This window comes from Entelurus aequoreus, linkage group LG01, assembly GCF_033978785.1.
Source record: "Entelurus aequoreus isolate RoL-2023_Sb linkage group LG01, RoL_Eaeq_v1.1, whole genome shotgun sequence".
Classification (NCBI taxonomy): Eukaryota; Metazoa; Chordata; class Actinopteri; order Syngnathiformes; family Syngnathidae; genus Entelurus; species Entelurus aequoreus.
This window is the reverse complement of record NC_084731.1, coordinates 23,893,274-23,917,586: the sequence shown is the minus strand read 5'-3', so window position 1 is coordinate 23,917,586 and position 24,313 is coordinate 23,893,274. Positions and strand designations below refer to the sequence as shown.

At 40.4% G+C, this 24,313-nt stretch overlaps 1 protein-coding gene across 3 annotated transcripts in view; it reads right to left on the bottom strand.

The window, feature by feature from the left end:
* Positions 1-6,916: 6,916 nt before the first annotated feature.
* frmd4ba (FERM domain containing 4Ba) overlaps positions 6,917-24,313 on the bottom strand; it is an 89,270-nt gene continuing 71,873 nt past the window's right edge. The window contains exons 20-23 of one of the 3 annotated variants that reach the window (XM_062046073.1): positions 20,076-20,240; positions 18,275-19,032; positions 18,067-18,196; positions 6,917-7,965 (exon numbers count right to left, since the gene is read on the bottom strand). In XM_062046073.1, the coding sequence (XP_061902057.1) occupies positions 7,857-7,965; positions 18,067-18,196; positions 18,275-19,032; positions 20,076-20,240 (1,162 nt within the window). In that variant the 3' untranslated portion in view covers positions 6,917-7,856. The remainder of the gene's footprint in view (positions 7,966-18,066; positions 18,197-18,274; positions 19,033-20,075; positions 20,241-24,313) is intronic. The other 2 variants (XM_062046074.1, XM_062046075.1) reach the window with 2 other exon arrangements.

Here is a 24,313-nt window from a genome sequence, read left to right as displayed (position 1 = left end):
TGAGTAATACTGTATATGAATATACATGTATATATATAATACATTAACAATATATTTTTTTACATAAACTGCAAATTTTTTTTTAGAAATTTTACTTTGAAAACTGGCAGCTCAGTGAACAGAATTTTACAGTAAAAGCAGTGTTTTTTTTACAGCATGTAAAAAAATGGAATAAAGGAATGGAATGGAGAAACAATACCACTGTTTTTAGCGGTAAAATTCAAGCAACAGAGCTGCCATTTTTTTTAATAGTAAAATCTTGTTTTAATTGCTTTTGTTTTTAATGTTTTATTGTCTTACTGTATGTGGAAAAAAAACGTACCAACGTTGATTTTATGGTAAAAAACTCAGTCGGCGGAATTTAACCGTAAAACCTATTGTCAATTTTACAGTCTACAATTTGATTGATCATTTATTTTACTTTATAAGTGTGTGAATGTGAGTGTGAATGTTGTCTGTCTATCTGTGTTGGCCCTGCGATGAGGTGGCGACTTGTCCAGGGTGTACCCCGCCTCCCGCCCGATTGTAGCTGAGATAGACTCCAGCGACCCCGAAGGGAATAAGCGGTAGGAAATGGATGGATGGATGGATGGAAGTCAAGCAGATATTTGAGTGCAGTATTTATCTCCATTTAAAAAATAAAATAAAATTGGAATACATGATAATACAATATTTTGATTTTGATAATATTGAATTTTAAAAGACATGTAATTGCATGCAGGACATGATTTTTAATGTCAAAAAGGGGAAAGAACAAATATATTTAGTAAGAAAAGATGAAGCATTTTATTAACGCATATTATTTCCAGGCTTTCACGGGCCACACAAAATAATGTGGCGGGCCCCTGGGGGGTGCTTGAGTTTGACACCTGTGTTTTAAGACCTCGGGACACAACCACTGAATTACTAATCTTATCAAAAAACCAAACCCCAAAACTCAAAATTGCGCTCTAGCGCCCCCTAGGAAGAAAACAGACAAAACTGCCTATAATTTCCAGTAGGAATGTCGTAGAGACATGCAACAAAAACCTCTATGTAGGTCTCACTTAGACTTAGATTTCATACACTGACATCCTTCAGCAAAAATCAACAGGAAGTTGGCAATTCCCCCTTCAAAACAAAAGTTTTGTAAAAACAGTCACCTTTGCCTCTTTGAGCTGTAATTTGACCCCCTTAACAGGCTTCAAAACTCACCAAATTGGACACACACATCAGGACTGGCGAAAATTGCGATCTAATCAAAAAAACCAAACCCCAAAACTCAAAATTGCGCTCTAGCACCCCCTAGGAAGAAAACACAGACAAAACTGCTCCTAGGAAGAAAACACAGACAAAACTGCCTGTAACTTCCAGTAGGAATGTCGTAGAGACATGAAACAAAAACCTCTATGTAGGTCTCACTTAGATCTACATTTCATATATTGACAACCCCCAGCAAGAATCAACAGGAAGTTTGCAATTCCCCCTTCAAAACAAAAGTTGTGTAAAAACAGTCACCTTTTTTTAAACATTATCTCCTCTGAGCGCGTTTGTCGTGTCGGCTTCAAATTAGCACAGGAGAGAGATTGAACCCTTCTGATAAAAAGTTGATGAAAGAGTTTTAATTACTGCTCCGGTTTGGATTTTATGAGCCCTCAGAGTCGGTCCCGTCCATCGCTGCTTGCAGCTTTAATTCTTTTTTCTTTTTTTTAAATCAGTCCAACAAAATAATACAAAATAATACCATAATAATACAATTCCAATTCCCCAGCCCAGCAACATTCTGAATAGCAATGTGGGGCGGTATAGCTCGGTTGGTAGAGTGGCCGTGCCAGCAACTTGAGGGTTCCAGGTTCGATCCCCGCTTCAGCCATCCTAGTCACTGCCATTGTGTCCTTGGGCAAGACACTTTACCCACCTGGTTTAAATGTAACTTAAATATTGGGTTTCACGCGCTATATAAATATACTTCACTTCACTTCAATCAACGGAGCAATTGAGAAGACACTCAAACATGACACAAAACAACCCAAAAGTAGTCAAACAAAAATGAATAATATCTCATGTTATTCTTGATTTTAATCATATTTAGTAATTCTATCTGACCTACTTACACTTCAACAAGATCAACCTTATCAAATGATACGGAAGCACGTGTTCATCCCAAATATTATTATCAAGGCTGATTACAAAAATAAATACCAATCAAATAAATTAATTTAAAAAAAAAATTCAATTTCTTAACTAAACTGTCAATAAAGAAACTTCTCTATGACTTTAGCTTGTTTGTCTGATATTGTCATTACTGCCACAAGTGGTGGAAAAGTGTATTACACGCCAATGCTCTCATTTAAGTCTTGCGTGGAACAACGTGTGCAGACTGCAGAGCATACTTGCAATGACTTGTGCAGCTCCACAGGTGAGTCACGAGATCCACGCCAATGTGCACCTCCCCCCACCGCACATTGCGCAACCCGAAGGAGCGAAGCGCTGTGGGCATCGAGCTTCTAGTACAATCTTGTCCCAGGAAGCACAGGGCAGGCTCTTGTTCCATCCGCCCGCGCATGCGCAGTCGGGACAGGTGTCTTCTGCCCAACCAGCACCAGATTGCATGGGAGAGCTGTGGAACTCTAAACTGGTTCTGCGTGTTTTTCTTTTCTTGAACGCAGTGGTTGGACCCTACGTGGTCTTTGTCTGCTAAGCTGCTCGCAGCAAACTAATACGCTTCCTGAAAGCAACAGAAAGTTCACGAATTACTATTTCCTGGTGTATCCACCTCGTCTGAGCAATAAGAACGACGCCCGGTGGCCCCCACTAGAGGGCGCCCGTCGTTACCGCCCCATACACACACTTGTATGTATACATTAAGGCTGTGAATCTTTGGGCACCACACGATTCGATTCGATTCAGAATTGATTCTCGATTTAAAATCCATACTTTTTAAAAATAACATTGTGTCCCAGTTCTATTATGAACTATATTCCTCTATAAAATAGATAAACAGCTCTGATAAAAAATGTTGAATTACTCAAAAGAAAACTTGTTTTGTTTAGAGAAATTCTACCCAAATTATATATATATATATATATATATATATATATATTTATTTATTTATTTCAAAAACAATTTGAAATGTGGATTTGTCAGACCACAGAACCTTTTCCCACTTTGCATCAGTCCATCTTAGATGGGCTCAGGCCCAGCGAAGCCGGGTGTTGTTGATAAATGGCTTTGGCTTTGCATAGTAGAGTTTAAACTTGCACTTACGGATGTAGCGACCGACTGTAGTTTATGAGAGTGGTTTTCTGAAGTGTTCCTGAGCCCATGTGGTGATATCCTTTACACGTTGATGTCGGTTTTTTTCCGATGCAGTACCGCCTGAGGGATCCAAGGTCACGGCATTAAGTGCAGTGTTTTTTCCAGATTCTCTGAAACTTTTGATGATATTACGGACCGTGGATGGTGAAATCCCTAAATTCCTTGCAATAGCTGGTTGAGAAATGTTCTTAAACTGTTGGACAATTTGCTCACGCATTTGTTCACAAAGTGGTGACCCTCGCCCCAACCTCGTTTGTGAATGACTGAGCATTTCATGTTAGCTGCTTTTATACCCAATCATGGCACCCACCTGTTCCTAATTAGCCTGTTCAACTGTCGGATGTTCCAAATAAGTGTTTGACGAGCATTCCTCAAACTTTCTCAGTCTTTTTTGCCACTTGTGCCAGCTTTTTTAAAAAACATGTTGCAGGCATCAAATTCCAAATGAGCTAATATTTGCAAAAAATAACAAAGTTTTCCAGTTTGAACGTTAAATATCTCGTCTTTGCAGTCTATTCAATTGAATATAGGTTGAAAAGGATTTGCAAATCATCGTGTTTTGTTTTTATTTACCATTTACACAACGTGCCAACTTCACTGGTTTTGTATATATATTTACATACATGTGTATATATATATATATATATGTATGTATATATATATATATAATATATATATATAATATATACATACACACGTCTATATGTATATATATGTATGTGTATATATATATATATGTATGTTTATATACCGTAATTTCCGGACTATAAGCCGCACCTGATTATAAGCCGCACCAGCTAAATTTAGGGGAAAATACAGATTGCTCCATATATAAGCCGCACCCGACTATAAGCCGCAGGGTTTTGATGTGTAATTAGCGTAGTATATAGGGGTTCCTGCTACCACGGAGGGGATTGTCGGGACAGAGATGACTGTTTGGGAACGCAAAGCGTCCCATTTATTAACAATAAATCTTTCAATCATTCAATCAAACTTTCACATCTTTGACATGGCAAAACTGCATTCGTGCAGAGTACAAATAATACAACGGTGCAAAGTAATACAAAGTGCTCGCCTGTACGTTATCAAAATAACCAGCCTACCGGTATATGAAAAGTCAGTCTTTAATCATTGTGTCATCGTCTTCCTCCTGCGTACTAAAACCACCGAAATCCTCTTCGTCGGTATCGGAGAAGAACAGGCCGTAAATAAGCCGCACCCTTGTATAAGCCGCAGGGACCAGAACGAGGGGAAAAAGTAGCGGCTTATAGTCCGGAAATTACGGTATATATATATATATATATATACATACATACACACGTCTATATGTATGTATATATATATATATTATTTATGTGTATGTATATATATATATGTTTATATACCTAATTTACAGTAGAATTTTACTACTGCATTAGACAACTTTTCCGACCTTGTGGCTAATCCTCGTTTTGCTTGAAAGCAAAAACTCGGTCACATGCCTGCGAGATGAGGGCTGTTTGCAGAGTCCTAGATAGGAGGTCTTTGTTTCTGTAGCAGAGTCCACTCATGTCTGCAGCTGGTGTGAATCAAGCGAGGCGCGGAGGAGACAGCTGGATGCCAAACATGTAAATCCGGGGGGAACCGCCCGGATTGTGCGAGACCTCCCGCGCACAACGCTTGGAACGGCGCGGGCCAACTCACGCTTGCGGTGGCAGAAAATGCGGGTCAGGGAGTGAAACGAGGTGAAGGGTCGGCGGGGGGAGGATCTACACGTGTACAGCACATTTGGGCCTGAAGGGAGGGTTGGGTTGGGTTCAATAAACTTTACTAGCTTGTCTTTCAACGGGGAGGACAGAAGAAGTGGTTCCTGCCCAAAGTGGGTGTGACGGAGTTTTTTAAAGACCGGTTTGGTGGCTTGACTGTTTAAGATCACAAGAAAACCAGCCTGGCAACACAGCAGTAATGTGTGAGGAGAACATACAGCCTTTGCACCAGCAAAATACAACTTGCAGCACATAGGACAAGACTGGCGAGGCCAAATCCAGCACCGTACCAGCCCCCAGGCTCAGTTCAGAACTTGGAATTAAAGTTAAAGTACCAATGATTATCACACACACACTAGGTGTGGTGAAATTTGTCCTCTGCATTTGACCCATCCCCTTGTTCACCCCCCTGGGAGGTGAGGGGAGCAGTGAGCAGCACCGGTGGCAGCGCTCTGGAATCATTTTTGGTGATTTAACCCCCAATTCCAACCCTTGATGCTGAGTGCCAAGCAGGGAGGTAATGGGTCCCATTTTTATAGTCTTTGGTATGACTCGGCCGGGGTTTGAACTCACAACCTACTGATCTCAGGGCGGACACTCTAACCACTAGGCCACTTTGGCAGCAAAACAGGCCTAGAGCATAATATTACCACCACCATGCTTGACGGTAGGATTGGTGTTCCTGGGATTACATTTTCTCCTCCAAACATATTGCTGGGTATTGTGGCCAGACAGCTCAATTTTTGTTTCATCTGACCACAGAACCTTCCTCCAGAAGGTCTTATCTTTGTCCATGTGATGTCAGATGAAACAAAAATTGAGCCAAACTTCATGTTTTTTTTGTGACCAACAAGTATGTGCTCCAATCACTCTATCACAAAAACATTAAGAGTTGTAGAAATGATTGGAAACTCAAGACAGCCATGAAATTATGTTCTTTACAAGTGTATGTAAACTTTTGACCACGACTGTATGTAACTAAGCTTGTAGCTTTTTTACTTCAGGTGCAGTCAGTAGTCATTTGTTCAACTTCTTTGGTTAAACTAGTGGTGTTCCTCAAGGCTCCGTTTTAGGTCCTCTTTTGTTTTTTCATCAATTGGGCTACCGGTATATTAAAAAAAATAGCGAGAGACCTTTTTGCGTGCTTCTAATAATAATAATAATAATAATAATAGATGTTATTTGTAAAAAGCACTTTATATTGAGTAAAAAATCTCAAAGTGCTACAGTGTATTAAAAAAATAAAATAAAATAAAGAAATAAATAAAAATAAAAATTAGAATAGCCAAATAGCTATAACTAGTATGCATACATCTAAAAAAAGGCTTTTTTTTTAAAAAGAAGGGCTTTTAAGCCTTTTTTAAAAGCATCCACAGTCTGTGGTGCCCTCAGGTGGTCAGGGAGAGCGTTCCACAGACTGGGAGCGGCAGAGCAGAAAGCCCGGTCTCCCATTGTTCTATACCAAAATCCCTCGAGAATATACAAAAAAAGGACTAATAGTGAGGGGAGAAGTCCTTATTTTTCCGCAAATGTAGCCCCCCCGAAACAATTTAGCTGAACTGGCCTAGTGGTTAGAGTGTCCGCCCTGAGATCGGTAGGTTGTGAGTTCAAACCCCGGCCGAGTCATACCAAAGACTATAAAAATGGGACCCGTTACCTCCCTGCTTGGCACTCAGCATCAAGGGTTGGAATTGGGGGTTAAATCACCAAAAATTATTCCCGGGCGCGTCCACCGCTGCTGCTCACTGCTCCCCTCACCTCCCAGGGGGTGATCAAGGGGATGGGTCAAATGCAGAGGACAAATTTCGCCACACCTAGTGTGTGTGTGACAATCATTGGTACTTTAACTTAACTTAACTTTAACTGAACATCCCTGGTCTAGAATGACTGGAAGACAACTTTCTCATCAGCAAAACCGTGCAGTTTCACAGGTACGCAATGTGGAAAATCAATCCAGACGGGGTTAAAGCAATCTCCCGGTGCGTGAAGCACCACTAATGCCACTATTCCCCAGCCCATTTAATTAACTCAACTGGCAGAACAGACATTCAATTACCTAATTTAATGGATTTAGAGTTAATCCCCAACCGTTCAAATGGATTAGTTTGTTTCGACGTGACCCACGGACCCAACAAATCAATTTTGCCCCAAATGCTGGCTTCTTTTTATTCAAACACGTGAAATGATACAAATTTCTAAAGAACCAGCTTGGCATTATTTACTATATATTACATGCTTTTCAAATACATACGAAGCTCTAAAAAAACAACAAAAAAACGACCAGTGTATTAACAATATTACCATGTACAATTTGTTCCTCTTGGGAGAAATGAGGAGCACCAGGCCGTCAATTCCAGCACGGATGAAACAACCATGTTTGTTTTGTTGTCCGTGTCTCTCCTCCAGTGGCAGTGAGCTTGTTTGTGTTCTGGGAGTAATACTGCTGGTAAACACAAACACAGATATGTGACACAGACTGAACACTGAAGGAAATACTCTGAATTAAAGGGAGATTATCCCGTAGGCTGCGGAAGTTTCCGGTCGGCGGCCGTCTTTGTCCGACTCGCTCTCTGATGAGCTCCTTCATTCTTAACAAGATCCTGTCGATCCTGGTCTGATCCTTCATGGGCGTAGTGATCACATTTGTGGCGGGAGACGTTCAAATTTGTTCGTTGCAACTCGCTGTTTTCCTCTTTGCCAAGTCCGCAGTGCACGAAAAACTCTTTTTCGCTCAAATTTCCTTCATTCTTTGGGCGTCCGTGTTGAGTAAGTGCAGTGTAAGGCACCTGCTGGGTATTATTCCACCATAGGCAGCTAAACTATTGTTCCTGGTTCGGAGTCTTCGTGCCAGCAAATCCGGTCCTGTGGGTCCGTGTCTGTGTGCGTTTGGTTGCTGGTGACTTGCTTGACATCTACGTAGGATCTGAAAGAAGCACAAATGTAAACGCTGAAAGATTACAGCAATAATTTCGCACACAAAAATATCTCTTAATGTGCTGCATGTGTGAAAGGACAACCGTGGTCTACACAACCGAATGGAAGCAACTGTGATACAGTGGTACCTCGGTTTTCGTACGCCATACTTTTCGTAGCATATTGGGGTTTTCGTATACCATATTTTTCGGACTATAAGTCACAGTTTTTTAATTCCGGGGGTGCGACTTATACTCAGGAGCGACTTATGTGTGAAATTATTAACACATTACCGTAAAATATAAAATAATATTATTGATCTCATTCACGTAAGAGACTAGACGTATAAGATTTCATGGGATTTAGCGATTAGGAGTGACAGATTGTTTGGTAAACGTATAGCATGTTCTATTTGTTATAGTTATTTGAATGACTCTTACCATAATATGTTACGTTAACATACCAGGCACGTTCTCAGTTGGTTATTTATGCGTCATATAACGTACACTTATTCAGCCTGTTGTTCACTATTCTTTATTTATTTTAAATTGCCTTTCAAATGTCTATTCTTGGTGTTGGCTTTTATCAAATACATTTCCCCAAAAAATGCGACTTATACTCCAGTGCGACTTATATATGTATTTTTTCCTTCTTTATTATGCATTTTCGGCCGGTGCGACTTATACTCCGGAGCGACTTATACTCCGAAAAATACGGTACTGCACATAACAAACTGGTACGTCAAATTTAGTGCCCAAACAAAGAAATTGGGCTCTGTACCGAGGATGTCGTTGTGGCTTGTGCAGCCCTTTGAGACACTTGTGATTTAGGGCTATATAAATAAACATTGATTGATTGATGAAATTCATATTTTGCTGACTTATTAGGCTATGTTCACACTGCAGGGTTTGATACCCAATTTGAGTGTTTTTGTCAAATTTTATATATTTATATAGTCCATCACATTACCAAACAAATATGTAAAAGATATATGAAATATATACAATACAGTACAGACAAAAAGTGTCACGACGAGGGGGTTTTCACAACTTACTGCGGGGATTGTTCTCCCGGGATGCAATCTGACTTTTCCGGACAAAGGTGGCAGGTAGGAACATATTTATTATTAATCTAACTGCCGTATTTTTCGGAGTATAATTCGCTCCGGAGTATAAGTCGCACCGGCCGAAAATGCATAATAAAGAAGGAAAAAAACATATATAAGTCGCATTTTTTGGGGAAATGTATTTGATAAAAGCCAACACCAAGAATAGACATTTGAAAGGCAATTTAAAATAAATAAAGAATAGTGAACAACAGGCTGAATAAGTGTACGTTATATGAGGCATAAATAACCAACTGAGAACGTGCCTGGTATGTTAACGTAACATATTATGGTAAGAGTCATTCAAATAACTATAACATATAGAACATGCTATACGTTTACCAAACAATCTGTCACTCCTAATCGCTAAATCTCATTAAATCTTATACGTCTAGTCTCTTACGTGAATGAGCTAAATAATATTATTTGATATTTTACGGTAATGTGTTAATAATTTCACACAAAAGTCGCTCCTGAGTATAAGTCGCAACCAAACTATGAAAAAAACTGCGACTTATAGTCCGAAAAATACGGTACAAATTCGGGTATCTATCCAATACCAAGTAGTTACAGGGACAATATTGGTCAGTGCTAATACTGATACTTTATTTTGTTATGTTATTGAATGATTACATTTTTTGTTCACAATTATAATCAGACAAAAACACAGGATGGCGGTGTAATATTAACCATAAATATTGAAATTATTCCCTACAATTGTCTGCGATTAAATTTTGGGGGTTTTGCCCTTAAAGCCCTCCTGTGTCTGGGGGCTTATTTCCTGAGTTTGTGAACGATAACAAAAAAGACAAAAGATAATTAAAAAAAATATCGATCCAACCACTGTAGTATGCTACTATACTTGATATCGTTACTGTTGATGTTTGTATCGATCCACCATCTTTTCTGTGGTTAGCAGATCTTCCTACGGTGTTTAGTGTAGCATGTTTACCTATTCCTCGTCCTCCAGGGATGATACTTGTAAGAAACTTTCCGTAATTTCCGGATTATAATCTTCTACGTTTTTCCTACACTTTGAACACCACGGCTTATAAAACGGTGTGGCTAATTTATGGATTTTTCTTTGCTGACAAACCAAAATAAAAATATATTTAAAAAAAAAAAAACAATCATTATTGTTAGTGCTGTGGCGCCATCTTTTGGACAAGTTCGCTCACTGCAGGTGCTGCAGTGTTCTTCCATTTAGTGCTTTTGAACCGGAAGTAGAGTACTGTTTAGTCTTCTAACCTTCAATAGCGCTTCTACTCGGATGGATTCTTTATTCAAAACTCCAAGCAACGTTTGTAAGATTTACACTATAAGTTAAACTGTTTATACTTACTAACCCGTCCCATGTGTGATGTCTGTAGGAGGGATTTAATGCATATTTGTACGTGCTATCGTAATGAAATCAACCTAGCATTAGCTAGTATGCTAACACATATATAAGTGTCTGTGGTAGAATTATTAACTTACAATGGCTTTCTTTTTGTATTGTTTCAGTTTCACAAATTCTTCAGTAAATTCACCAAAACGTCACCGTGGAGTTATTGAGTTTGTTTAGCTGATTTGAGAGCTATCTTCTACAGCTAGTGGGTCCATGACAATGACTTCTGTTTTGTTTTATCAGCCGTTTTACTGCCATGTTGCAGACACAGTTTGGTGTAAGCTATGTATATAAACATTTACAGAATTTTTCTGTGTAAATAACTAATTTCACAACGTATATCTGCATGTTATAATCTGGTCCGGCTAATATATGGAAAACTAATTTTTTCTTCTAGAATTGAGTGTGTTTTATAGAAGGTGAGGAATACTGACTTAGAAGTGGCTTTGCATTGTGGAAGGACATTAGCCGCTAGCAAGGGCTCTTTTGTTTGGTGCTGTCAAATGTGCGAGACACAGCTAGAATGTGTCATAAACATGCATTATCACGATATAACGACAGTTTTTTAAGAGCTCTATTGTCGGCCAAATTAATATCATTTATATCGTCTACATTGCACAACACCACGCCTGATTATAGTGATTACAAACAGCTGAAGACCACAGCATCCCCAGACAGGAGTCAGGGGAACACATCCAACACATAACAAGAAACAGATGTGACAAAACAAGATCACACAACTGAAACTTAGCGAAAACGACACAAAAAGCAAAACCCTGTCATGTGGCGCTGCCAGCACTTTGATGAAGAAGGTACTGGCAGCAAAGTACAAAGGTGGATCTCCTCTTGATGTCTTTCCCACAGAAGACGTCAATGCAAGTAAGTGTTGATTAATATGTATTTTGCATTGTTTTGTACATGTCATTATTTACTATGCAATGTGTTTTGTGTTAGTATTTCAGACTTTCTTAAACAGATGAATTGATTGTATTTCTTAGTAGAAAAATGATTTATGTCTGATCATTTGGAACGGAGTACAAACAAAAAGCGAGGTACTACAGTACAGGTCATAAGTTTGGACACAGCTTATCATTTCAATGCGTTTTCTTTATTTTTATGACTATTTACATTGTAGATTGTCACTGAAGGCATCAAAACTATGAATGAATACATGTGGAGTTATGTACTTAACAAAAAAGATGATATAACTGAAAACATGTTTTATGTTCTAGTGTCTTCAAAATAGCAACCCTTTGCTCTGATTACTGCTTTGCACACTCTTGGCATTCTCTCGATGAGCTTCAAAGCACACCTGATAAGTGAAAACCATTTCAGCTGACTACCTCTTGAAGCTGACACACCTTATCATTTCAATGTGTTTTCTTTATTTTCATGACTATTTACCTTGTAGATTGTCACTGAAGGCATCAAAACTATGACACCTGTGAAGTGAAAACCATTTCTTGAAGCTCATCGAGAGAATGCCAAGAGTGTGCAAAGCAGTAATCAGAGCAAAAGGTGGCTATTTTGAAGAAAATTGAATATAAAACATGTTTTCAGTTATTTCACCTTTTTTTGTTAAGTACATAACATGTGTTCATTCATAGTATTGATGCCTTTAGTGAAGAAAACGCATTGAATGAGGAGAAGGTGAGTCCAAACTTTTGGCCTGTACTGTACATACAGTACTACTGTATATTTTCACACTGTGGTATGAATGCTGGACAATGACAGAGCGGTTGTGTATAATCTACACATGCTATATACACAACAATGTCCGAACATTGGCGTCCAATGCAACAGCAAGTAGCACACAAAAACACATAATCATCAATTGCAACAAAGCTCAGGGGTCACATTTTCCCTCTGCCACTTAAGTGCTTACAAAGAGCTGCAAGAATTAAAAGAAAGTATTTTGGGTAATTTGCCAATAAACAATCATTTAAATAATACATATGACAACTATTTTGGGAACAACATCTTTGAATTTTGGGTTTGGTTATTTGCTTGATGTCCAAAGACCCCAATAGGCCACACCCTCTTTCATGGCTTTAATTGGCACGGGGCCTCTGTAGAGTCCATGAAGACATTAGAAAAAAACAAGCACACTGCAGAGGAATGTGACCACTGGATGACAATATGCCAACCACAGGAAGAAGTAGGGCAGACATGTTGTGTTGGGGAAGCCATGCAGTCACCTCGTCATACACGACACTGAGCAGCCGGTGAAATATCTCAGGTGCAAAGTTCACTTCAACATCACTGGAAAGCAGCAAAAGCACAGACTGCGGCCACGGCTGTTTACTTACTATGAGCTACAAGGGGCACCTTAGTGGGCCTGAGCCCTCTGGAGGCCGCCGACCTTGTTCGGCAGCCAGGGGAGTAGGAAGAGGAGAGAAGGGAGGAGGGGGTGGAGGAAACTGGAGAGGAAGAACTTGCGGGAAAAAAGATGCAGCCTCCCCGGCCATCAGGGCTGCGCCACGAACCGTTAAAAATCTGCGAGGTGCCGTATCTACGAGAAAGTCAGCCCAGTGGACATTTAAGGGGAAGAAACATACTTAACAGGGATGTTCCGATCAGGGATTTATGCAATATGATCACATGTAAATGTTTTTGTTTGTCTATGGCAGGGGTCCCCAAACTACGGCCCGCGGGCCTGATCCGGCCCCCCAGCATCCAAAATCCGGCCCACGGGAAGTCCCAAATTTAAAAAAAAAGTGTTTTAATTTTTTTATTTTATTATTTATTTATTTTTTATTTTATCTTTCCTTTCTAATCCATTTTATACCGCTTGTTACTCTCGGTGTCTCCTAGCCGCTCAGGCAAATCATATTGTCTAAAAATGCATTTTCCCATCGATAACATGATAATGTTAAATGTTGATGAACATCAATGTTAATTGATGTTAAATGACAAAAAGGATGAACTCGCTGGAATATAAAGACGCCCGTAAAAAAAAATTCTGTAAAAAAAACGGTCATCTACTGGCAGCTACGGCTGCCAAACGAAACCCATAAAATTAAAATTAAACATTGTAAACCAAATAATGATCAAAAACAATAATTACAGACATTTTCATGAAACGTTTTACGGAAAAATATCGTAATATTACATGAATTTGAAAGTAATTTAAGAAAACAGAAAATGCTATGTATAATTAATTTGGTATTTTTCTGTAAAAAAAATAGAAATATACATAGTTTGTCATTACTGGCATATTACTTAAAATAACAGGCGGATTGTTTATTTACAGATAATGTCTTCAATTCTACAGTTTTATAAACTATTTAAAAAAAATAGATAAATTACAGTAGAAATTTAGAATAAATTTACCATAAAAATAGGATTTTTTTTTACAGTACATATATATATATATACACTACCGTTCAAAAGTTTGGGGTCACATTGAAATGTCCTTATTTTTGAAGGAAAAGCACTGTACTTTTCAATGAAGATAACTTTAAACTAGTGTTAACTTTAAAGAAATACACTCTATACATTGCTAATGTGGTAAATGACTATTCTAGCTGCAAATGTCTGGTTTTTGGTGCAATATCTACATAGGTGTATAGAGGCCCATTTCCAGAAACTATCACTCCAGTGTTCTAATGGTACAATGTGTTTGCTCATTGGCTCAGAAGGCTAATTGATGATTAGAAAACCCTTGTGCAATCATGTTCACACATCTGAAAACAGTTTAGCTCATTACAGAAGCTACAAAACTGACCTTCCTTTGAGCAGATTGAGTTTCTGGAGCATCACATTTGTGGGGTCAATTAAACGCTCAAAATGGCCAGAAAAAGAGAACTTTCATCTGAAACTCGACAGTCTATTCTTGTTCTTAGAAATGAAGGCTATTCCACAAAATTGTTTGGGTGACCCCAAACTTTTGAACGGTAGTGTATATATATATATATGTATATATATATATATATATATATACAGCCCGGCCCCCGGCCAATTTTTTTTAACCCAATGCGGCCCCCGAGTCAAAAAGTTTGGGGACCCCTGGTCTATGGGGTATGTTATTGACAGTTAACTAACAATAATAATGGATTAGATTTATATAGTACTTTTGTAGACACTCAAAGTGCTTCATAGAGAACTGAATACCCATCAGTCATTCACTCCACATTCACACATTGATGGTTGTATGCTACCGTATTTTCTGGAACATAGGGCGCACCGGATTATAAAACGCACTGCCGATGAGCGGGTCTATTCTGGTCTTTTTTTCATACAAAAGGCACACCGGATTATAAGGCACATTAAAGGAGTCATATTATGATTTCTTTCTAAATTTAAAACACTTCTTTGTGGTCTACATAACATGTTATGGTGGTTCTTTGGTCAAAATGTTGCATGGATTATGTTTTACAGATCATCTTAAAGTCGCTTTCTGACAGTCGCTTCAGGATGCGCCGTTTTGTGGGCGGTCTTATTTACGTGGCTCACCTTCTCCCTGTCCTCTTTGTTGTAGCGGTGTAGCGTGCAAGGACGGGAGTGGAAGAAGTGTCAAAAGATGGGGCTAACTGTTTTAATGACATTCAGACTTTACTTAAATCAATAACGGAGCAGCGTCTTCTCATCCGTGGCTCACTAGTGCAACAACAACGCCGGAAATGTGTCCCGTGAAAAAACGTCCCACCGGAACTCTCTAATAACTAAAGTTCCGTGGGTGAATTATGTAAACTCACTACACTGGTAGTTTTTAGCGCTTCCATAGCGAGATATAAGTTAGAACTTTACACTACTTTGTATTAGAAATGGCAACAGCGGAGGATGAATGTCCCCAGTGGCGTGCAGTCACTAGAGGCAGGGGAGGCACGGCTTCACCTGCCATCATGGAAAGAAAAAAAAAGTAAAAAGAAAAAAAAAACATTTAATTGTTATATGTATCCAGTGATTATACTTAAGTTATTTTCCATTTAACTTCACCAGTTTTAGATTATTTTTATTTTTATTTTCACATTTGCCGTTCAAATACTGAGAAGAGACGGTGCGGTGTCAGCAGCCAGTTGAGGCACGTCACTGCGTTGTGCCTCGCCCTCAACATGGATTGTGCGCAATGACTCGGCTAACTGCTGGCCTGCTGTGCAGTGAGACCGTATTGCTATATGAATTATATTATACATTTCCATAGTTTAGTTAGCTGAGGTATATAATGTACAGTGTATATTGTCAACAACTGTATGTGTGTAACGTATTTTTAGTGCTGAGCGATCATAAAACTGCTGCCAAGACACACTGTGTGAGGCTCGTCTCATAACCCCGCCCCCTGGTGCCGGTTAACACTCCCGCCGCAGAATGCATCGCCCGACGGGAGCGCCACACTAACCAAAGCCCACACCCAAACCCTCCACGTGCAAGACCGAATCCACCCAAAAAAAGTCACTTAACAAGAAGCCAAAAAGTGCAAAAACAACAATGCTCGCGCGACGCGCCGGAGGAGCCGTGAACAGGGACACAACATTAGGTACACCTGCAGAATGCAGCGCGGATTTCATATTTCATTCATTCACAATGCTCCCGCTTTTATAAGTAAAGGTAAGACCATAATAACGTTTTTTTAATTAAATGTGCTTTATTGTGTGCTACAGTTTGTAAGTGTAAAGTTAAAGTTAGGTTAAAGTACCAATGATTGTCACACACACGCTAGGTGTGGTGAAATTTGTACTCTGCATTTGACCCATCCCCTTGTTCACCCCCTGGGAGGTGAGGGGAGCAGTGGGCAGCAGCGGCGCCGTGCCTGGGAATAATTTTTGGTGATTTAACCCCCAATTCCAACCCTTGATGCTGAGTGCCAAGCAGGGAAGAATGCTGGTATGAGCTTTTAAACATAACCCGTTAACTGCTGCCAATCAAATTGTGAATAAGATACTCTTTAGGGTTCATATGTTTGTAAATCTGACTGTGATAAAGTCAGTGCCTCACCTGACATGAACGTCACCGCACGCCACTGAATGTCCCATAACAAGAAGATAGAGAAAAAGAAGAAGCTTATCGACTACGGCATCGGCACGGACTACAATTTTCAGGACTTCAACAGATCTCAAATTCACATCAGCAGGTACCAGAAAGTAAGAAAAGTTGGTTATATTGTGAAACAAAACACCAGATAATATGTCTGCTAATGGGTGCCATTTTGCGGTCCTTATACACACACCATAGTAATACTTGTATCTCTGACAATCCATCAAGCGGTGCGCCTTCAAAGTCATACTAAAACATTTTGACAGATTTTTGAGTGCCCTGTGTAATGTTCTTTATTTTCAATGGAACATTTAAAGTTTTGGTGTTGTTTACTGCCATGGGTCATGTTGCAGTCTACACATATCTCTTATGTGTGACTACCATCTACTAGTCACACTTATCATTACACCATGTACCAAATTAAATTGCTTCGAGGTCGGTAAGCACAACCAGAATTATTATTATTATTGAGAAACTGCAAGGATTTTAAGTGCGCCTTATAGTCAGAAAAATAAGGTACATTGTAGTAAACGACGGACGCGTGGTTGCCAAGTTGCGCCTACGGCCCCACCAACCACTACCAAACATTCATTCACATTCATACACCAGTGTGAGCGGCAAGGTGGGTGAAGTGCCTCGCCCAAGGACACAACAGCCATGACTCGGATGGCGGAAGCTCAAGTTGCTGGCACGGCCGCCCTACCATCTGAGCCAGGCCATCCCGAGTACCTTCACCTATTTTATTGCATACAATTGTTTGAGCGACACAAAGTTAATATGATACACATTAACTAAACAAAATCAAAAACTATCTATTACTCATTGAATTCATGTTTGCCTTCAAAGTTCTCCTGTGTCCAGGGACTGAATTTGTAAACAATAACACAAACAAGTTTATTTTTAAAAAGGAAGATTTTGAGGAAATAAAAATATCAATCTAATCATACTAGTGTCGCTCATATACTGATGTTACTCTTGTGTTTGACACCACTAATTTATGACACACTCTTAACTCTTATCAATCTACTCATGAAGTTTATGTTAATAGCTGCTTACTTTCTGCTGTAACACTGTTCCAACTACACTTGAACTTTACTAAGCACTAGATATTTATTTTGTTGTTTCGAGCTATCTTAGCGGCTAGCTTAGCTATTAGCATGCCTGCTCCTCCTTGCTCTTGGTGTGTAACATGTTTAGTCCTGTTCTAATACTTGATAAGGTTACATGAGGAATTGTTGTTTGTTTGCCGCAGTTGAGGTGATTATTATAAACTTTGGCATTGTAATCGGCATTGAAAGCTATTGATAGTCAACAACAATGAAGTACTTTTACAATAAAATCTTCCGATTCTAATTGGTGGCCGATCGATTGGCACATCCCTAAGACTTAAGCTCTGAGGAATCACTGTTGGAGTGCACAGATCCGATAATCCCTGCTGAGCCATGCTGTCATGCAACAAAGTGGAAGACTGCATATCCATCCATCCACCCATTTTCTATACACTCCTGCACACGATAGTTACGTGTAGGTGATAATAGCCCCAAACCTCATCTTCTACGTCCAACACTAATTGATTGCAGATCGTTTAATTGTTGCATTTGGCTCTTAGTAAAAAAAAGGAGATGAAGCCAAGTTTTACTTCTTACCTGCTGAGAGTGGAGTTGTTGAAAGGAGCTGTAGTGTACTTGAAGGTCTGTGGCGTCTGCTTAGGCACGGCACAGTCCAGTATACTACGACTGCTTATGTGGCCGTGGCCGTGCCAGTTTCCAATTGAAGCTGAGGACATTGGAGAATGTCACATGTTAGCACTGAGCTCTCCTCGCATGTCAGCGTGGGATTAACTGATTGTCTAACCTGAGGAGTAGGAGAGGTTTCTGTTGTTGTGGCTGATGGGTGCAGGCATGGTCTGGTAGCTCACACTCTGCGTGGATCCTCGGTCGTAGTCGTAGCTGTACGCAGCCTGTTTGTAAGCCGTGTTGCGTTGGTACCAGCCTACCAATTGCTTGGCTACATCTTCCTTCTGGATATTTCTCGACGTCTGCTCTTCTCTCCGGGGGCCCGGGCGGTTTCTAGGTGGCCTCAGTGTCGCGTACAGGTTCTGTGGCGCGCCATCTATCTCATCAGTGCCGTAGCGGCTACGCATGTCATGGGCACGATAAACTGCGTGGTTGGGATGGTGGGACGGATTAACGCTGTAGTGTCCTTCCGTCTCATTGCCGTACATGTGTACCCCACTGGAGTAAGGCTCTGGCTGCATTTGGCCAGGAAACCCTGCCAGGTAGTAGGCAGTTGTGGTGGGTCGGGTCCGGGGATGGTAAGCGTAACAGTGGGTCTCCGGTTGAGCCAGGTTGGGCATGCTGCCAGTGTTGGCGTAAACATCTTTCTTGTGGCGGCCGCGCGTTCTACGTCTGTGGTTGTGGTTGTGGTTGTGTGTCTCCACACTGGACTGGCTCGTGTAGGAGGAGCCATCGTCGAGTACCTCAGTGCTGTTGCTCCGTCGGGTTGGGGAAATCTTGAATGTTGGCAAGGGCGGTTCAGTCTCTGGTAGAAGCTGAGACTGGGACTCCAGACTCTCGCTCCGTTGGCGAAAATGCTGTGGAGCGTGCTCTGATCTAGAAGAGACAAAAAGGTGTGGAATATTGTATTAGTCTTTTCAAATATCACAATCAAAAGTAAGCAACATTTAACAACATTAAAAGTTTTAAAAGATAACTTAAAATATATTTTTTTGATTTTTTTTTTATCATTATACAAGTGGAGAAAAGGGAGACAATCTATGAGAAGTGGATGGATAACTCTTTAGTAGTGCTGTCAAATTTAATGCATTAACTCCCATCCATCCATCCATTTTCTACCGCTTGTCCCTTTCGGGGTGAGATTATTTTACAAAATATGTTTAATCATATGCATTAATCATTTATGTCCATTACAGGCCAGAGGTTTGGACACAACCTTCTCATTCAATGTGTTTTCTTTATTTTCATGACTCTTTACATTGTAGATTGTCACTGAAGGCATCAAAACTATGAATGAACACATATGGAGTTATATACTTAACAAAAAAAGGTGAAATAACTGAAAACATGTTTTATATTCTAGTTTCTTCAAAATAGCCACCCTTTACTGCTGCGCACACTCTTGATGTTCTCTCGATCAGCTTCAAGCACACCTGTGAAGTGAAAACCATTTCAGGTGACTTGACTCTTGAAGCTCATCGAGAGAATGCCAAGAGTGTGCACAGCAGTAATCAGAGCAAAGGGTGGTTATTTTGAAGAACCTAGAATATATGTACTTAACAAAAAGGTGAAATGACTGAAAACATGTTTTATATTCTAGTTTCTTCAAAATAGCCACCCTTTGCTCTGATTACTGCTGTGCACACTCTTGGCATTCTTTCGATGAGCTTCAAGAGTTAGTCACCTGAAATGGTTTTTACTTAATTGTTATTTCACCTTTTTTTTTGTTAAGTACATAACTCCACATGTGTTCATTCCTTTGCAGTGGACATACAGGGCTTTTTTATTTTCTCCAGAAAGGTGTTACTCTCACAAAAGAAATGAAACAAAAACATATGCCCCCTGCAGACGACGCCAGTTCTTAGGAGGGTACAGACGATTAAAACGTGGTAATATTAGGAAATACAAATATGACATACTTGAGCTGGGTGCTGCTGTAAGCATTGCGTGTGAGCATTGGAGTAGGAGGCATACTGCGTGCGTCACCCGGTTGTCTGGAAGCTAACTTGTATGGACTGCTGTGGCTTAATAAGGCATCATGGTGACTGTGGTAGACTGGTTCCTGGATTTGACTGTAGATGAACCTGGAACACGGATAAGAATCATATTTCAGCACAGTGCCTTCTGTCAAGATATACACTCCCACCCTCTTTCCAAACTGACGAACCAAAACGAAAGAACAACACGGCCTAGTCCTGAATTCAGCATTTAGGTCAGCATGCATCTTGACTGCTTAAAATGAGTTCACATCTGAAGGCAACACAGCAAGAAGCAGCTATTAAAACCTCACAGATAGAGATTGTTGCTTCTTTACCAGCACTGATATGTGTTTAGTTCCTTCTATTTTTAAAACTGGTGCATTTGGGCTGATAAGAGGGATCTAATTTGGAGGAGGCAGCTGGTAGGAATGCAGCTCTGAAGCTTCTTTACAGACCAGTACTGTTGATATAGACTTAGTAGACACAACGTATATTAAGTATATTGAGTTTTATTCAGACACTGAGGCAGCCGACATGTCAACATAGTTCCCTCCATGACATGCCATATCCCAGCAGCCCCTACTGCCCCGCCTCCAGCATGAATAGCCGTAAAGGGAAACATAGAACTGTCGTAAAGTGTTCATTGGAGAACAACACACGTTAACAATCTCCCTCTTCTTTCTTTAAAATAAGAAAAACAAAAGCCAAGTGCAACAAGGGAAAAGGCAATTGAAAAACATTCAAGAAAATAACAAAATACAATCAGCATTCTCGCCTGTGTTTTTTTTTTTTTTTTTTTTTTTTTTTTAAACAACAATTAGGGTGAATTCCAATTAGGGTGGATTCCACAGTCCTTCACATAGTGCTTTCAAGAGCACTAGGGATGATGCCCCCTTTTTCGTCAGACAGTCAGCTAGTTGGGCTTTTGTCACTGACCAGAGCACCTTTTTGATTGTTTTACTCTGAATGAGCTCCTTGATCCCGCTTATATCCAACCGAAGTCTCTTCTCTGTGACCTGTTTAGTGGACTTAAGGGCATCATAAAGAGAGTGATTGTCAGTCACACAGACCAACGTGGGAGCATTTAATTTGGTGGTCCCAGTAGTGAGCTCCGAAAAAAGAGTAGAAAGGAAAATAGCATTGTCTATTCCATCCGACATAGCGAGTGTCTCTCCCGCAAGGGTGCTCCGCACCACACGCCTGATCCTCTTAGATTGCCAACAGAGAGGAGAAAACTTCCCGTTTTCCCCCATGAGAGTGATCAATGTCCCTCCTTGAGTACCTCCATCAGGCAAGTTTCCCAGCGAGGCATCACTGAAGACAGTCAAGTTCAAAGCATCATTATTACCCAAATGTTGAAATTTCAGAGTAACCTTTCCTGCTTTAAGTTTACGAATCACCTTATTTGCATCATGAATGGACTGCACAGTAGCATTTTTCAGAATAGATGCCAAAATACAAGCGTCAAACATAACATCAGGTCTAGTTTGTTTTGCAACCCAAAGAATTTGTCCTATTTTTGATCTCAGCTGCTCTCTTTCCGTTTCACTAAGAGCTGAATCTCTCTGTATAGCACGTGCTGGCTGCATGTTTATGGGTTGCATGTTGTCAATATAGCCCTGCTGATTCATCTCAATTACACCATTTACAGTGGCAATGTCCATTCCTACATAGCAGAAATTATCATGTTCCTCACGTCCCACACGGAACGCACACTTCAGTCGAGGAATCACATCAGTTACAAAGTTTTGTGAACCTGCCCAGAGAAAATCATCCACATGACATGCAAGTACCCCTTTAACTTTGCATTGTTCATCCAACCAATAAAAGACTGCAGGATCCACTTGTGACACTTTACCACTTGTGCTCAGCATTATTTCTTTCACTCTATTATACCAATAAAGTGATGCATCAGCAAGACCATATACACATTTCTTAAGTTTCCATAGCACCCCTTTACTGTTTGCTTCTGGGGGGGGGTGAACATGAATGTCCCTTGATAACTCCATGCCTTGCAAAAAGGCAGATTTAATGTCCATAGAATGGACCTTCCACTGATTTTGGCTAATCACTGCTAGCAATAACCTCAGGGATTCAGAAGCACAGGTTGGTGAATCTTTTTGCACCTGTTGGATATTGAACTCTTCAAAACCCCTGGCTACAAGTCTAGCTTTAGGCACAATACCGTTCTCAGTTTCTTTTAGACTACAGACCCAACGGGTGGAAACACATCTTTGGCCTGTATCTTCAACTTCTTCAAAAACATTATTATTGTTCCAGTTTTCAATCTCTATTTGTTTAGCTTCATCAAATGATATGTCTTTTGTTATAAGTACATCAGCATCCATGACTTCTGAATCGGACTCAATGCTGAGACTATTCACACGTGACAGATCAACAGCTTCTTTTTGACCATGACTCCCATCATTTTCAATAAATTGCAGGTTATACCAATTTTTATACCCTCCTGTGGCTTTGCCTGCTCTACCTAGGACTTTTGCTTTACATAGAACACTTTCATCACTTTTCATAAAGGTTACAGTATGTCCCGCTTTTACCTTGACACTGGACACAGGAATAACAGGGTTATCATTATAGACATTGTGCTCCATTTGAGTTTGAATTACATCATTATGAGTCACTAACGAATGAGCTCCCTCTCCTGCATTGGACTCTCTGTCACTTTCCTGTTCGTTATCAGCATCTGTGTTTTGTGTACTGAATGAGCCACCTGTGGTTCTGTTCACTACATCTGTGTTTTCACTGTCTGCTGCTTGATTCTGTACAATTATCTCACTGTTTGTGTCATCGAGAACCTCACTTTGAGCAGTTGTGTGTAACTTATTAAGCCTCAAGTGATGTACTCTAACAAGGATACCACCATGTCTTACAAATACAACAGCCCCATCCTGACCAATAACTATCCCTGGTCCCTTCCACTCTGTACTGTCAGCTCGTTTGTAATAGACCTTGTCTCCTGTCTCATATTTTTCATCTGTGGATCTGAGCTGCTTACGTAACGCTCTCCTTATTCTCTCTGAACATTCAGCTTCAGTGAAAGCCTTCCTAGAAGCATGCAACGCTGATATGTGTTGTCCTACCCTTGCACTAACAGTAGTGCCTTCGAGTGCAGGTAGTTTATCAATTAATACAGAGGGAAGGTTAGGGTTTTGACCAAATACCAGTTGATGTGGGCTATAACCATGAACACTGTGCATACAGTTCTTAGCCATAAGAGCCCAGTCTAGGGCAGTGTGCCAGTCACATCCATTTTCCCGTTTCACCTTCAGTAGGATGTCGGTGAGAGTCTGATTGTGTCTCTCCAACAGCCCGTTGCTCCAGGGACTGTATCCTGCTGTTGTCCTCGTCTCGATGTTGAAGTTTTCGGCCATGTCACGAAACTCTTCATTATTGAACTCTCCACCGTTGTCGCTGTACAAAATACGAGGAGGGCCGTGAACACTTATCCATGTGTGGATGAGGGCGTTGACCATTTCAGAGGCCTTCTTTGTCTTCACAATGCTTCCTGCACTGAACCGGGTGAATTGGTCGATCACATGTAGATACCACACTCCTGGCTCCAACTCATGCAGGTCCACCGCCACCGTCTCATTATATTCTGTAGCTAGAGGCAGACCAACAGCTGGCCTCGGCTTCGCTTTGCTGTATCTCTGACATATGTCACAATCATGCACTATTTGTTGCAAAATAGTGAGGCAGTCCTTGTCTTTATTACCCGAGCTTTGAATTAGCCTCTGCAGCCTGTCTGCAGATGCGTGGCCAAACTGTTTGTGTAGCTTGAGAAGGATTTTGCGCTTTTCGGCTGAAGACATGTTTTCTGTCACTGTCAGGACTTCATCTTCAGCTGTCGCTGCAAGTATCACGTCATCTTTCATTTGCTGTGTTGTGCTGTTTTTGTCTCTTATGTCCACACAGTAGTGTCCTGAGCTGGTGAACTCAAGAGGAATCTGCTGTTTAAACATCACTGCTCTGTCATTCTCCATATCTAAAACAGTTCCTGCCTTCTTCAGTGAGGACTTACTCAGCAGCAGTGGAATGTCAGCGTTGACCACTTCTGTCTCAATGTGACATTTTGTTTGTCCTATTTTGGCAGGTAGTTTCACTTTTCTGGTGGAATATACTAAGTTGCCATCTCCAAAACGAAATGGTCTTGAACT